The sequence below is a fragment of the Melospiza georgiana genome, chromosome 4, assembly GCF_028018845.1.
Source record: "Melospiza georgiana isolate bMelGeo1 chromosome 4, bMelGeo1.pri, whole genome shotgun sequence".
Classification (NCBI taxonomy): Eukaryota; Metazoa; Chordata; class Aves; order Passeriformes; family Passerellidae; genus Melospiza; species Melospiza georgiana.
The window spans coordinates 20,810,000-20,823,436 of NC_080433.1; the positions used below are offsets into that span (position 1 = coordinate 20,810,000).

At 55.4% G+C, this 13,437-nt stretch overlaps 1 protein-coding gene across 1 annotated transcript; it reads right to left on the reverse strand.

Annotated features, from left to right (window-relative positions):
• Positions 1–8,072: 8,072 nt before the first annotated feature.
• Positions 8,073–10,463, reverse strand: BHLHE41 (basic helix-loop-helix family member e41). Its single transcript, XM_058022876.1, has 5 exons — positions 10,242–10,463; positions 9,922–9,985; positions 9,532–9,639; positions 9,204–9,315; positions 8,073–9,079 (listed from the first exon to the last, which is right to left on the reverse strand). Exons 1-5 carry the CDS (start codon positions 10,301–10,303, stop codon positions 8,073–8,075), a joined length of 1,353 nt encoding a protein of 450 aa, XP_057878859.1. The 5' UTR covers positions 10,304–10,463.
• Between the last annotated feature and the right edge of the window lie 2,974 nt (positions 10,464–13,437).

A 13,437-nucleotide genomic window follows, 5' to 3' on the forward strand; every position in this document is an offset into this window, starting at 1 on the left:
GGAGCAGCCCTGCCTTTGAGTCAGTTCAGGACCTAGAGTATTTATCTCTCAGTCGGTGATTGGGACTGAATATTCTTCCTCCCAGGAGGTTCACCTTTGCATCTCCTGCTCCCTGTGCCAAAAGCTGCTCTCAAAGATGTGTGCACTGTTCCTCTGGTGGATCTTGCCCTGCTTTGCACAAAATGATTAAGCAGTTATTTACTGAGAGATAGCTTTAGCCTGTTTGATTAGAATCTGCTCTTGGGGAAGAGGAAACCACCATGCCAGATCCAACCCTGCTCCCGTGAAGATCTGTTTTTATTCCACTGAGTTTACAACATAAAATGCATAAACACACTGCATACCAGGGCTGGAGCCTCAGTTTCTCCTCTCAGATGGCTGTGTTATCATTTGATCTTGCTGTCCTGTCCAACAGGTGCCACTGTGTCAGTGCTGCCACCACCAACTGTTTTGAAATAAAGGGACCTACAAGAGGCTACAGGGAAGATGGAGGGAGCCTAATTACAGGGCCTGGAGTGACAGGACAAGGGGCAATGGCTTCATACTGACAGAGAGCAGGTGTAGATTGGATATTGGGAAGAAATTCTCCCCTGTGAGGGTGGTGAGGCCCTGGCACAGGTTGCCCAGAGAAGCTGTGGCTGCTCCTGGATCCCTGGCAGTGTCCAAGGCCAGGCTGGATGGGGCTCTGAGCAAGCTGGGATAGTGGAAGGTGTCCCTGCCCATGGCAAGGGAGTGTGACTGGATGGTGTTTAAAGTCCCTTCCAACCCAGGCCATTCTATCATTCCATATCACAGTAACAATGTTGTTATTTTAGAAGAATCTAAGTTCAAAAACACCCTCTACTAAGGCCCTGATTTATTAACCCTCCAGCTGATGCCCTCAAGGGCTGTAATTATTAATTTATGTACAGAATTGGCCCATATGTGCATAATGTTGCATTCAGTTTACTGCAATGTGCATTGGATGCCAGGACTCTGAACCCCTTACAGCCCTCTCTGAGAGGACAGGGGAGGTTTAGGTTGGACATAACAGAATCACAGAATGAGCTGAGTTGGAAGGGACCCACAAGGATCATCAAGTCCAACTCCTGGCCCTGCACACACACTCCCCAAGAGTCACATCATGTGCCCAAGAGTTGTCCAAAAGCTCCTGGAGCTGCCAGGCTTGGGACGGTGACCATTCCTGGGGAGCCTGTTCAGTGCCTCTGGGGGAACAACCTTTTCCTAATATCCACCCTGCCCCTCCCCTGACACAGCTCCAGCCGTTCCTGGGTCCTGTCCCTGGTCACACAGAGCAGAGATCAGGGCCTCTGCTTTGTGAGGAAGCTGCAGAGCTTCTGTGAGCTCTGACCTCAGTCTGCTCCTCTCCACCTGAACAGAACAAGTGCCCTCAGCTGCTCCGTGTGTGGCTTCCCCTCGAGGTCCCTCACCATTTCCACATCCCTCCTCTGGACACTCTCTTGAACTTAATCTCTTTCCTACGTTGCAGTGACCAAAACTACACACAATCATTAAGGTGAGACCGCAACAGTGCAGAGTAGGAAGAATTTGTTCACAGAAAGGGCGATCATAGATCGGAATGGGCTGCCCCCATCGGGAGGCAGTGAAATCACCGTCCCTGGAGGTGTTTTAGGAAAGGCTGCACGTGGCACCGGGTGCCGTGGCCCGGCTGGCGCGGCGCTGTTCGGTAGCAGGTTGGACTCGACGATCACAGAGGGCTCTCCCAGCCTGACTGACCCCGTGATTCTCTCAGACCCGCCCCAGCCCCGCGCGCCCCGGGGCGGCCATTCCTGAGGGGAGGTGGGGCCGCGTGGGGGGAGGCGGAGCGCGAGCCGCTCACCAGCCAATGGCAGCGGCCGCCGCCCTGGCCCCGCCCACTCCCCCTCCCGCCCTCCCCGCAGCGGGCGCGGCCCCGCGCGCACGTGCCGGGCAGCGTGCGCGGCGGTCACGCGGGCGCGCGCGTGACGGCGGCGGCCTGAGGGGCGGGCGCGCACTCGGGCCCGGGGCGGGAGCGGGGGGAAGGACGGCGGCACGGAGCGGGGCGGGACCGCCAGGGAACCGGCCGGGCTGCCGGGGACTCGCTGTGATGCGGCCCCGTGGCCTCCTGCGGTGCCTCCCAGGAGTGCTGGCCCGCCCTGACGCGCCCGGTGCGTGCGCAGGTACCGCCCGAGCGCTCCTGCCCTCCGGACAAACTCAGCGTGGGACAGACCTCCTATTTTCAGAGCATCTCAGAAGCGTTTAGGCTGCAAAAGTCCTCTGAGATCGTCGAGTCCTACCTATGACTGAAGACCACCGTGTCATGCAGACCTTGGCACTGAGTGCCACATCCAGTCTTTCCTTAAAAACCTACAGGGACAGTGACTCCATCTCCCTGCGCAGGGAGTTCCAATGTCTGATCACCCGTTCAGTGAAAAATTTTTCCCTCATGTCCAACCTAATGCTCCCCCTGTGCAGCTTAAGACTGATACCCTCTCGTTTCAAGCAAAGTATAAAAAGATTTTCCAACTTTAGTTCTTTTCCAACCTCTCAGTCCCATGCAGAACAAGAGTTCAACTCACATTTTAAAAGGAGACACTCAGTTTCTCCTGTTGGTAGTCCTGCAAACACCTTCTGGAAATCTTGCTGCCAAGAGATGATGTGGAATCTCCCTGGCTGAAGAGATTCCGGAACCATCTGGATGCAATGCTGTGATGCAATCTGGGATAGTCCTGCCTGAGCAGGAGGTGGAACCAGATAACCCACTGTGGATAACCCACTGTGGTCCCTTCCAGCCTGACCCATTCTGGGATTCTGTGAAGAGAAGCTTTCCCCCCCCACACATTTCAGGCTGCCTTATTGCTACAGTCTGCTCTTGGTGGCTTATGACTGTTTTTGATGGATATACTCACATTCCAGGTCTTGCAGCTGGAGCCTAGGGCCCAGCCTCATGAGCTTTGCTGGAAGCTGCAATATCCATACCGCAGAAATGCTGATCAGGGTCACTGCTCACAGGCTCCAAACCTGAAGCCAGTGCAGTCATTCCAATCACATCTATAAGTATTAGATGTGGTTGGAATGCACTGGGTGCATGGAATGCACTGGGTGGTTGGAGCATGCAGAGGGGCTGCTGCTCCCACCTGGATGGGCTCTTTTGCAAACATCATATGTGAGGAAGAACTGTGGGCCTGCCTGCCACTCACAGGAGGGCTGGAGCCTTGGCAACTTTCTACAGCGGGAATAGAATCCACTGCAGCGTCTGTCAGCTCCTCTGGCTCTGTGCTGCAGGTATTAATCCAAACACACTTGGAGAGACAATTTTCTGCTGAGGAAGAAGGTGCCATACCTACATGGCTCTTTCCCTGAGGTTATTCCCTAGAAATTACACAGTTGTGAGAGTATACCTTGGTCTCATGCTTATAAAACACCTAGCAAAAAGCAAAGTAAAAAACCCAAACAAGCAACCAACAGGAAACAACTCTCTTTGGTCCCTATGGTCCCTATGATCCTGCCTGGGATCAAAGTCCCTGCTTGCTGAAACATCAGGGAATCTCTTCTGGCCTGCCCCAGGCATCGTCCGCATCCTCGGGGGCGCGGGAGGTGCACGCAGGGCAGGGATGTTCGCAGCAGCAGCAGCAGGTGCGCTGCCCCCGGGTGCCCCGTGAGCCCAGCCAGGCAGAACAGCCTGGCCCCGGCAGCGCAGCTCCTGCAGCGCCGAGGCCGCCCTGAGTTCAGTGCTTGTGACAGACTGACAGCCCCGCGGGCTGCAGCGCCGCAGCGGCGGGAGCAGCTCGGCCCTGCTCACATCCAGCCCACACGTGGCCGGGGCTCACGCAGCTGCTGCCGGCGGCAGGTGAGCCACCGGCTCCTCTCTGCTGCTTCCCAGCGAGCTGCTCCGAGCCTGCGGGAGAAGCAGACATTCAGACTTTCCTGAGTGGAACTGGCTTTAAAAGATCCAAGGCTTTTTTCGCAGAGAAAATTCGGCATTTTTGTTACTTTCTTTCTCCGGGGTTGTATTTTCTTGATCATTTCTACAACTAGAAGGCAGGAAACTTCGCAAAGAACGCTGGGATCACATGATTCCAGGAGCTGAAGTTTGGAGGGAAAAGGAAATCCGTTGCAAGACCCAGGTTACAGGGCAGGCCAGGAATTTAGAGGTGCTGAAACACACCTTGCACACAGTCCCCAGGCTTGCTGGATGTCAGACATTCAGTGTGCCCCGACTAAAGTGAAAATTAAACAAGGCCTAAAACACAAACTCAGGACCTACTCCAAGGCCCATTGTGCTCCAGAAAAGGGCTCACATGACTGAAATGGTCAGGCCTTTCTCAAACAGTGCTGATAGTCAAGATCTGTAACTGTAACACTTCCAAACATAAAAATTCCTTGTCCCTCAGTTGGAGGTACGTTATATTGCCTTCCATAGGTTTAACAATCCCAAGCATCCTGATTTAGCACATTCTAATGGAGCATGTCATGCCACTATGATATACTGGATTATATAATCTGTTTTCAACATTTATTACTTAAGAAATCAAGCTTGCATCACTTATCTTGTAGTTTATGAGACAACAGAATATGGATTCAAGTGTAAACAGCAAATGTGGCACCCAGTCCCGCACTCCCAGCACTTCCATAAGGGAATGTGTATTTAAGGATGGGAAGATCTTGTCCAGTCTTTCTGTGATTGTTTTTAAACTCAAGAAAATTCAAGACATACAAATTGATTTAGACTCCAAAGCGATCTGAGGAAGCCTGGAATTTAATAATTAAGGCTGACACTAGGGTTCCTCCTGTCATTTGCCTTTTGCCTCCAGAAGCAGTGGGTTATCAGCCTCAATTACAAACCTTTTTCCCCCGTGTTTGCTTTTGTTAGGCATTGGGATTATCAGAAAACACAGAGTTTGTCTTTATGTTTTATGTCATAAAATGTAATAGATTTCACTGAAGCTGCAACTTGGCGTGAAGTCATTTGGCACGTTTGATTCAAGGGCTAATAAAAACAAGCCTTCCTGTTACTGTACATGGTAAATACTGAAATTGATAAAGCCTTCTAAGGATCTGCGTTGATAGCCCAGTGAAACCTAAATGGATTCATATTCCCAAAGGAAGAAAATTTGAAGGAGACCTAAAGCCTTGCTCAGGTTTAAGCTGCACTCCTCACGAGGGGCACAGGTTTTTATGACGTGCCCGTGGCTCCACCCTCTGTGCTGGGGCAGTGATCTGGCAGCAAGGGCTTTGTGCTCAGTCAGGCCGATTGCCCAGCTGGCAGGAGGACTCATGAGCACCTTCATCCCGGCCTAAATGCTGGCCTAACAAGTGTTAAGCTGTTCAAGTATGCAGGTCAAAGTTACCCAGGGGAAGGGTTGAGCCCAGCTCACTTTCATTCCAGTGAAAACACAGGGAGCAGAACCAGATCCAAAGACAGATGGAGGCAGACACAGATTTTTTCCCATTTCTCTACCTAGCAATTTACTTCAGCAGAAAGAGTGGTGTACTGTGGCAGCCTTTGGTCCATTATTTATGGAAAAAAACGTCTATGTGTCCACTGGTATTTGTAGATAGCCCACCTGTATCTCTGATTTGAATTAAATTTACTACAGCTTCCATGTGAAGATGCCTATTTCTTAGCAATCCTACTCGAGTAAGTTAAAAGAAGTGCTTATTTTTCATCCAATTTATAATTTCTCCTGTGTTTTAAGGGATTGGTGGAATTAACACGAATCTTAGGAACTTTTTATTCCATTCCAACTTCATTCCTTGTCACTGTAGTCACGGGTACTGGAGCACCAGTAGAGGGAGCACGGAACGTTCCCTTCATCTCTCTCTTACGTAAACACCGGCTACTGTTTGAGGCGTTCCTTTAATTTTATTTCCCTGCAAGAATTTTTGGAAGGAAAGGTGATCTACAGCTCTGTTATTCAATCTGTTGAAGGCTTTAGGGTGCTGCATTTCCATGATCTGCCTGCTTCCACCACTCTATTCCTCCTCTCCCTCTCCCCCTCAGCGCAAAATATTTGGGTTTTGTAGAGTATTTCCAAGCTGGGACACCCATCATTCATTCCTGCAGAGATTGGGATACGTCATTAGATTGTCAGGCAAATCATAAAGTTTGTTCCTGGTGAGCAAAGGGAGCTCCCAGGCAGCACCAGGGCTGACAAGTGTTAATTTTAAAGATTAGTATTTTGCAAAAGGAAGAGGGAAAAAAGTAGATGTAAGGAAGAAACCTGTGTGTTCCACGCTTTGCTTTGTGAAATGTGCACATATTAAACCAGACTTTGCCAGAGAGAGTTAAAGGAAACCCAGCAAATTCAAACCCAGATTAAGAATGTGAATTAAATCATCATCAGCCGCACAATCATACAGTTTGAAGCTCAGTGCACCAATTATTATGTATTATCATTGCATTTTTAATTAGTAGACAGCCCCATTTTGTGTATTAAAGTTTTTATTCCTTATTAAGAATTTTTTAAATCACAAAATAGTGTGGAAATATTTAGATAATAGAATTCATGGAGTGCTGGAAAATACTGAATATAAAGATTGATTTCTAATATATCACATACTAAACTGTTCTAAAACAGCTGGTTTCTTGCAGACAGGATTTATTTTTTTTTAATAATTTAAGACAGCATAAGCTTGTATCAAGCATAAGCGTTGTAACAAAAGTGCAACTTTTTCAGCAAATCCTCCCAAAAGATATTTAACTCAAAATATCATTAACACATATTTTTCTCCCTACAAAAATAGCATGTCAGACGTCATTAATTGGATGTATTAACAACTATTTACATACAGCCACTCTGTAGGCTAGTAAGATTTTTTTTTTTTTGTAACGTTGTTTAAACACAGCGTTTGAGGCAAACAGTAGCAACAGCAGCAGCAGATGCACCAAACGGACTGACGGACCCCGGACACGCACACACTCCTCGCCAGGCTGTGGTGTCTCACCTCTTACATAACATTCAAGTGAGATTTCTCACAGTGCTACCTTGGCAACAAACTAAAAATATCTAGGCAAGGTCTTGGTTTAAGCCTTATTATAAAAGCTTTATCTGTGTGATTATCTGGCGTCTGGTTTGTCTCCAGAAAGGGAAAACGCAGTATTTGAGCATGGGATGAGGGAAAAACCCATGTGGGAAACTTACCCCAAGTGGGTTAATCAGTTCTGGTTGCACAGCGAGGTGTTTACCTACGGCCTCCAGTTTGTGTCACTCGGAATTTAGGATAAAATGAGTTCAGGCTGACAAGCTGCTCTGTGTTTTCTTGGGGGAAGAGAAGGGGGTTTCTTTTTGTAGTTCAGTGCAGTAACATTCATTTTATACAGCAAACTTTGGGGGGAAAAAAAATCTCTCGGGAACATTCTGAATTAAATAAAGATGGGGTGAGAACAAATGCACTTGCCACACCTGTATACCTTAGCCAAAAAAAATAATGAAATAAACACAAGGTTATGTAATGGGTCTGACCCTCCTTTCCTTGCACACCCAAAACTTGCTGGAGCCAGCGGCATCCCCGGGTGCTCAAGGCACTGCAGGTTTGGGCTCAGGGCATCCTTCACACTCCGGTTCTCCATAAAGTGCTAGCACAGGTGCTGGGCTCTGCCCTTCCTCCCTCGCCTCCTTCCCGCCCTCACCCTGAACCCATCCAGGTCTCCCGGACAACAAGTGCAAGTTCCCAAGTGGGACTTAGGGACACAATGTATAAACCGATTCCAAATAAGGTGCCACATTTAATTACCCTATATAGAGAGAGAAAAAAAAAAAGTATCCTTACTATGTTTTCTTCCTTCTTCTTCTTTTTTTTTTTTTTTTGTTTTGTTTTCCTTATTTACGCATTTATAAAGCCAAACATTAAAAAAATACTGAGTAGCAAATTTTATCCTCGACGGTCCTCTGCGGAGGCCGCTCCGGGACCTGCCGCCCCGGCAGCGGGACTCCCCCGGGCCGGGCCCGGCGCCCCGCGGCCGCCAGCTCCCGGCGATCACGGGCCCCGGCGACCCCTGCCCTCCGTAGGAACCCGGGGGCGCAAGTGCGGGCCCGACGGCCCCTCAGTCCGAGGGGAGGGCAGCGGCGGCGGGGAGCCCCCGGGCCGTCTCACGGGCCCTCGGCGCCGGGCTCCTCGGCGGCTGCGGGCTCGGGCTCCTCGGCGGGCTCGGCGGCGGCAGCGAAGGGGTGCGGGAGGTGGGGCGTCGGGGGCAGCCCGGTGGCGGCCGCCGCCGCCTTCTCGGGGCCGAGCACGGAGGAGAGGCAGGGAAAGGAGGCGGCGGCGGCAGCCGCGGCGGCGGCCGCCTGGGCCGGGATGCCCGGGTAGAGGAGCGGGATGGGGGCGGCGGGGTACAGATACTTCTCCAGGCTGCTTTTATCCAGGAAGGGCTGCATGTAGGCGGCGGCGGCCGAGGGGGAGATGAAGTAGAAGGGCAGGCAGAAAGGGGCCGCCGCCGGCTGTCCGAAGGGGGCCCCGCCGCTGCCCGCCCCCAGGGCCATCAGCGAGCCCAGCAGGGCGGCGTCGGGTCTCACCAGCGCGGCCGCCGCCGCCGCCGCCGCCGCCTCGGCTCCCCGCGCCGCCAGCCCCGGCGGGCCGGGCATGGGGCTCCCGCCGCGGTCCAGCTTCAGCCGCTTGGGCGCGGGGGGCACCTCGTCCCCCGACGGCTCCTGCTTGATGGCCAGGGCGGGCAGCGCTGCGCCGGCCGCCGCCGCGGGGCCGCGCTCGGGGCGCGCCTCGCCCTCGCCGCCGTAGCCGCTGTCCGTGTCCGTGTCGGTCTCGGCGCTGAGCTCGGCGGCGTGAGTCCGCTGGATGACGGGCACGCAGTTAGCCTGGCCCTCCGGCTTGTGGCCCGGCGCGCAGGGGGGGGCGGGCGGGGAGGAAGAGGAGGAGGATCCCTTGCTGAGGGGGCCCGGCGGCGGGGACAGGAGCTGAGGGCCGGGGAGGAACTGCGACGAGATGGAGTGCAGGTGGCCGAGGAGCTGCGCGCATCGCTGCTCGCGGGGGGTCCAGCTCTCGAAACGGGAGAGGTACTGCAGCACTTCCTTCGCGCACGTCTGAAAGCCCGAGTGGAAGGCGTCCAGGTCGGCCTGCACCGGAGACTTCATGGACCGCTCCCCTGCGGGGGAGACCGAGCGGGGACAGCGTTCAGCCGCGGCTCCGGCATGGAGCGCCCCGCTCCGCGCCTCTCCCTGCCCGCCCCCGGTGCGCCCCGGCGGCGCTGCCCCCCGTACCCCGCTTACCATTCTGCAAAGCGATTATCTTCTGGTGCTGCTGCTCTGTTAAGGCTGTTAGTGCTTTCAAGTGCTTCAAAGTCAGTTCCAGCACCACTGCTTTCTCCAGGTGTCCCAGCGTCTGCAAAGGCAAGGGTAGGGGGCGGCTTGGCTACCTCCCGGCACGTTTTGGCTATCGCCAAATGCGGCCTCCGTTAACTTGGGTGAGACCGGCCCCCGAGGCATTAGGGCCAGGCGGGCGGGCAGCAGTCGGGCAGACCGGCGTCCCGGGGATGCGCAGCGGGCAGGCTGCCGGCGCCTGCATCCGCACGGGCATACACGCTCCTGGGCACCTTACCGTTAGTTTCAGATGCTCGGGCAGTAAATCCTTCAGCTGGGCAATGCATTCGTTAATCCTGTCTCGCCTCTTCTTTTCTATCAGTCTATGTGGCAGTTTGTACGTTTCCTAATTAGCAAAACCCGGAAAAGCCAAGTGTTAGGCACAGTCCCTCGGAACGCCGATCAAAACCAAAACAAATGTCATGCGGACCACATGCCGCGCAAATTATCGTCAAGGCACCGCTCTCCCCGCCGTGCCAGCTCGCTCGTAAACCCACTTGTGATTCGGGGGGCAAGTTGTATGCGCAGCCCCCCGGGGATGCTCTTGGGAGCGAAGCTACTCCGCAAAATTCAGCGACCTCAAATTAAGCGGTTAAGCGAGAAGAGAGCCCCAGAAACTTATCCTTACCTTGCTCTCGTCCCTCTTCACTCCTCTTTTGGGTTTGCACATATACAGGGCAGGGTAGTCCAGCCTGGAGAAAAACACAAAGATCCAGCATGGGCAAGTGCAGCGATAGCTTGCCTAGCACCTTCTCGAGTGGGCACACGGGCGCCGAGCGCTCTACCCGAAGGGCCGGGCAAGGCTCGCCCGGCTCCGCCAGCGGAGGGAGGCGGCGAGCCCCGCGCCCCGCCGGGGAGCCGGCGCCGCTCCCAGCGCTTCGCAGCACTTTCTCAAGAAGACGAAAAGCCGTAGAGATACGAGACGGAGATAGTGCCCCGGCGCCTTACCCTATAAAATCCCTATGCTCCAGTAGCTGCCTCTCCGGCAAGCGGGAGATTCCTTCATCCATGTCTGGCAGCGGCTGATGTTTCGTCGCTGCTTTTGACTGAGCCTGCGGGATGCTGAGATCAGTCTCGGGAGATCCGCGAGCGACGCTGCGCACATGCAGCCTCCGTCCCCCCTCTCCCGTGCAGTGGCCAAAAGTGTGCGGCGGTTCGTCCCCCCCTCCAAGTGCCTCCGCCGCCGCTGCCGCTCCCCCCCGCCCGCCTTCGCTGCGCTCCCCGCGCACACGCCCGCAGCTCCCGCCGCCGCCGCCGCCGCCGCCGCCGCGCCTGCCCGCGGGGCACGCGCGCCGCCAGCCAGCCCCGCACCCGGCTCACGTGCGGCGCGGGCGGGGGCGGGACCGGGGAGGGGACGGGGGGGGTCCCGCCGCCCGCCCGGGGCCGCCCTGCGAGACAGCGGCTTTCCCCCGTGTTACTGCTGCCGCCGCTGTCATCGTCAGCCTTACCGCCGCGATGATTGCCGCTCTCGCTGTGGCTTTATTATTTTTATGATTTTTATAATTTGAATACTTATGAAATTATTTTACTTTTATTATTGTATTTTTTTTTTATTTGCGTCCCGGAAGGAGACTCGCCAGTGGAAAACGTGCCCACGGGATGCAGGGGGTAATAATCGAGACCCTCTCTTGGCGGGTCCGGTTAGGGGGTCACGTTCTCCATACGTTTTCTATATATTTCTATAGGATGCGTGGGCACGAACGGGCGCACGCACACGCGTGTTACTGCGCGGAGCGCTCCCTGGCCCGGCGCCGCCTGCCGCAGCTCTCGTCCCCCTGTGCTCCCGCCCGGCCGCCGCTGCTGCCGGCAGCTCTCCCTCCCGACCTTTGGACGGGAGCCGGATCTGCCTGCAACGCCAGAGCGCGGCAGAAGCGCTCCTTCTGTACAGACGGACTCACGTATAGAGGCACATACATATAAAAATATGTCTATCTCGAATGTAAACACATCTGCTGTTGGCGCTGCCCTCGGGCAGTCCGCATCCCCGCGGGGCGCAGGGGGTGACATTGGCAGAGGATTTGCACCGGCGCAGCGTGACCGGCCGCAGCAGCCCCGGGACGGGGCGGGGCGGGAACCCCCCCGCCCCCCCGCCCGCGTCCCTGCGTGCCGGGCGCGCCCGCGCAGCCCCCGCTCCCCGCCGGCGGCGGCGGCACCGACAGCCGCCTCCCTAATCCCGTCTCACACTGGTACGAGCACAGGGCCGGCAACGTGACCCGACCTGCTGCCACATCACTGCCGCCGGGCTGCACCGGGCGGCCCTGCCCCGCCGCCTCCCGCTATCCGGCGGCGGCACCGGGCGGCACCGGGCACCCCCGGCACGGGCTACCGCGGGCCGTGCCCCCCGGCCCCGGGCAGCCCCGCGCCCCCCGCCCCTCGCCGGGCGGCCCGCCAGGACCCTCCTGCCGGCGGAAGGACGGGGTGCCCGGGGAAAGGGGATGCTCTTCTCTCCCGTGCCCCGGCCGAGGCGCTGTCTGTGCGTGCGTGTGTGTCCCCGCGTGTGCGTGTCCCGGCCGGCGTGTCCCCGCGTGTCCCCGCGTGTGCGCCGAGCCTGCAGCCGGCGCGGCATGTGTGCCCTGCAACGTGCGGGGTGTGCGGCGTGTGCGGGGAGCGCGGCGGCCCCGGCCCCACGTGCGGGGCGGGGGGAGCGGACGGCCCCGGCACCACCCCGGTCAGGGCTGGCGGCTTTCTCTCCGGTATTCCCGGCGGCAAGTGTCAGCTGAGGCGATCCATAGCGGTGTGTTTATCCCCGCCGCCAGCGCTGACCGCTTGCTTTTCTCTTGGTTTAGCTCTGCTCCCTCCCTTCCGCGGGCTCCGGCTCCGGGAGGTGCGTGACCTCCAAACCCGGGCTCCCACAGAATCCGGGCTGCTGGGGGAGGCGGGGGAATTACCCCAATAAATACCAAACACGCCCCCTGCCAAAATAGAGACGGGAACCTCACATCATTCCTGTCTAACGACCGTGCCTTACAGGTATTGTGGCCAGAAGGGTAACTCGTGATTTTTGTGTGCGGGGAGAGGCGGGGCTGCCGAACCGCACTGCCCGTCTGCAAAGTGCGAATGAGGTTTTAGGAGCAGCGAAGGCTCTGATGAGGTGTTTGAGGCTCCTGCTTGGCAAGCAGCAAGCGGCACTGCGGGCTTGTACAGCTCTCTCCCTGTTAACTTGATGGCATTTCCACACTGTCCGAAGCTAAACCGGGGACAAAAAAAAATAACACACATTTGTGCCAGGTGCATATAGGTTATAGGGGTGGGGGGTCAGAAGGAGAGGCTCGTGGACTGCTGCAGAGGTGGGTGGGAGAATCTGCTGCGGAAAGCAAATTGTTACACAGATGTCATAGAATATTACACAAATGTTCACAGAGTCATAAAATAATCTGAGTTGGAAGGGACCCACAAGGATCTTGGAGTCCAGCTGCAGACTCTGGACAGGACAATCCGACAATCCTACCAAGTGCCTGAAAGCATTGTCCAAATGTTTCTTGAGCTCTGTGAGTCTTGAAGCTGTGGTCACTTCCCTGGAGAGCCTGTTCCAGGGCTCAACCAGCCTCTGAGGGAAGAACTTTTTCCTAATATCCAACCTAAATCTCCCCTGGGACATTACCTTGGGTAAGCCTGGACTACAGAGCAGTTCCCTCGGGAAGGAGGACCACAGACTGCAAGGGAAAGTTGCTCATCAAGGACATATTGGTTGCCCCATGTCAGTCATCCATGCTGGACATCTAAGGAAGAGCAGTGGGCTCTCTTGTTAGTCAGTGGAGAGAAACAGGCAGCTTCAGCATGAAATATCCCTCCTCCTCACTGGACTGGTCCTTGAAAAAGTATCAAGAAAACAGGCCAAGTAAAAGGAGCTTAACCCTGAACTAAAGCACTCTGAACTGGAGACCTTTTGGGGGAGTGCTGACAAAAAAGGAGGTTGAACTCTGAAAGAAGAGACAGTTCCCTGCAGGTGATTGCTCCCATGGGCAGGACAGCAGGGCTTTCCATGGCTTCTGTAACTAACACACAGGGTGGGGGGGGTGGGGAGCATTTTGGGAGCAACCTTCTTGTGGAACACCTGGAACATTTCTGGAGCATTTCTTTGCCAGCTTCATCCTCTCTGGAACAACCTGCAGATCTTCAAATTATGGAAAGAATGTCGAGGGTG

What these genes read in the sequence shown, in the direction of transcription:
- BHLHE41 (XM_058022876.1), bottom strand. Translation starts at nt 10,303, where the DNA reads ATGGATGAAGGAATCTCCCGCTTGCCGGAGAGGCAGCTACTGGAGCAT. An exon ending in TGAAGAGGGACGAGAGCAAG is followed by an intron (nt 9,640 to 9,921) that starts GTAAGGATAAGT and finishes TTTGCTAATTAG; the next exon opens with GAAACGTACAAACTGCCACA. An exon ending in GATAATCGCTTTGCAGAATG is followed by an intron (nt 9,080 to 9,203) that starts GTAAGCGGGGTA and finishes TCTCCCCCGCAG; the next exon opens with GGGAGCGGTCCATGAAGTCT.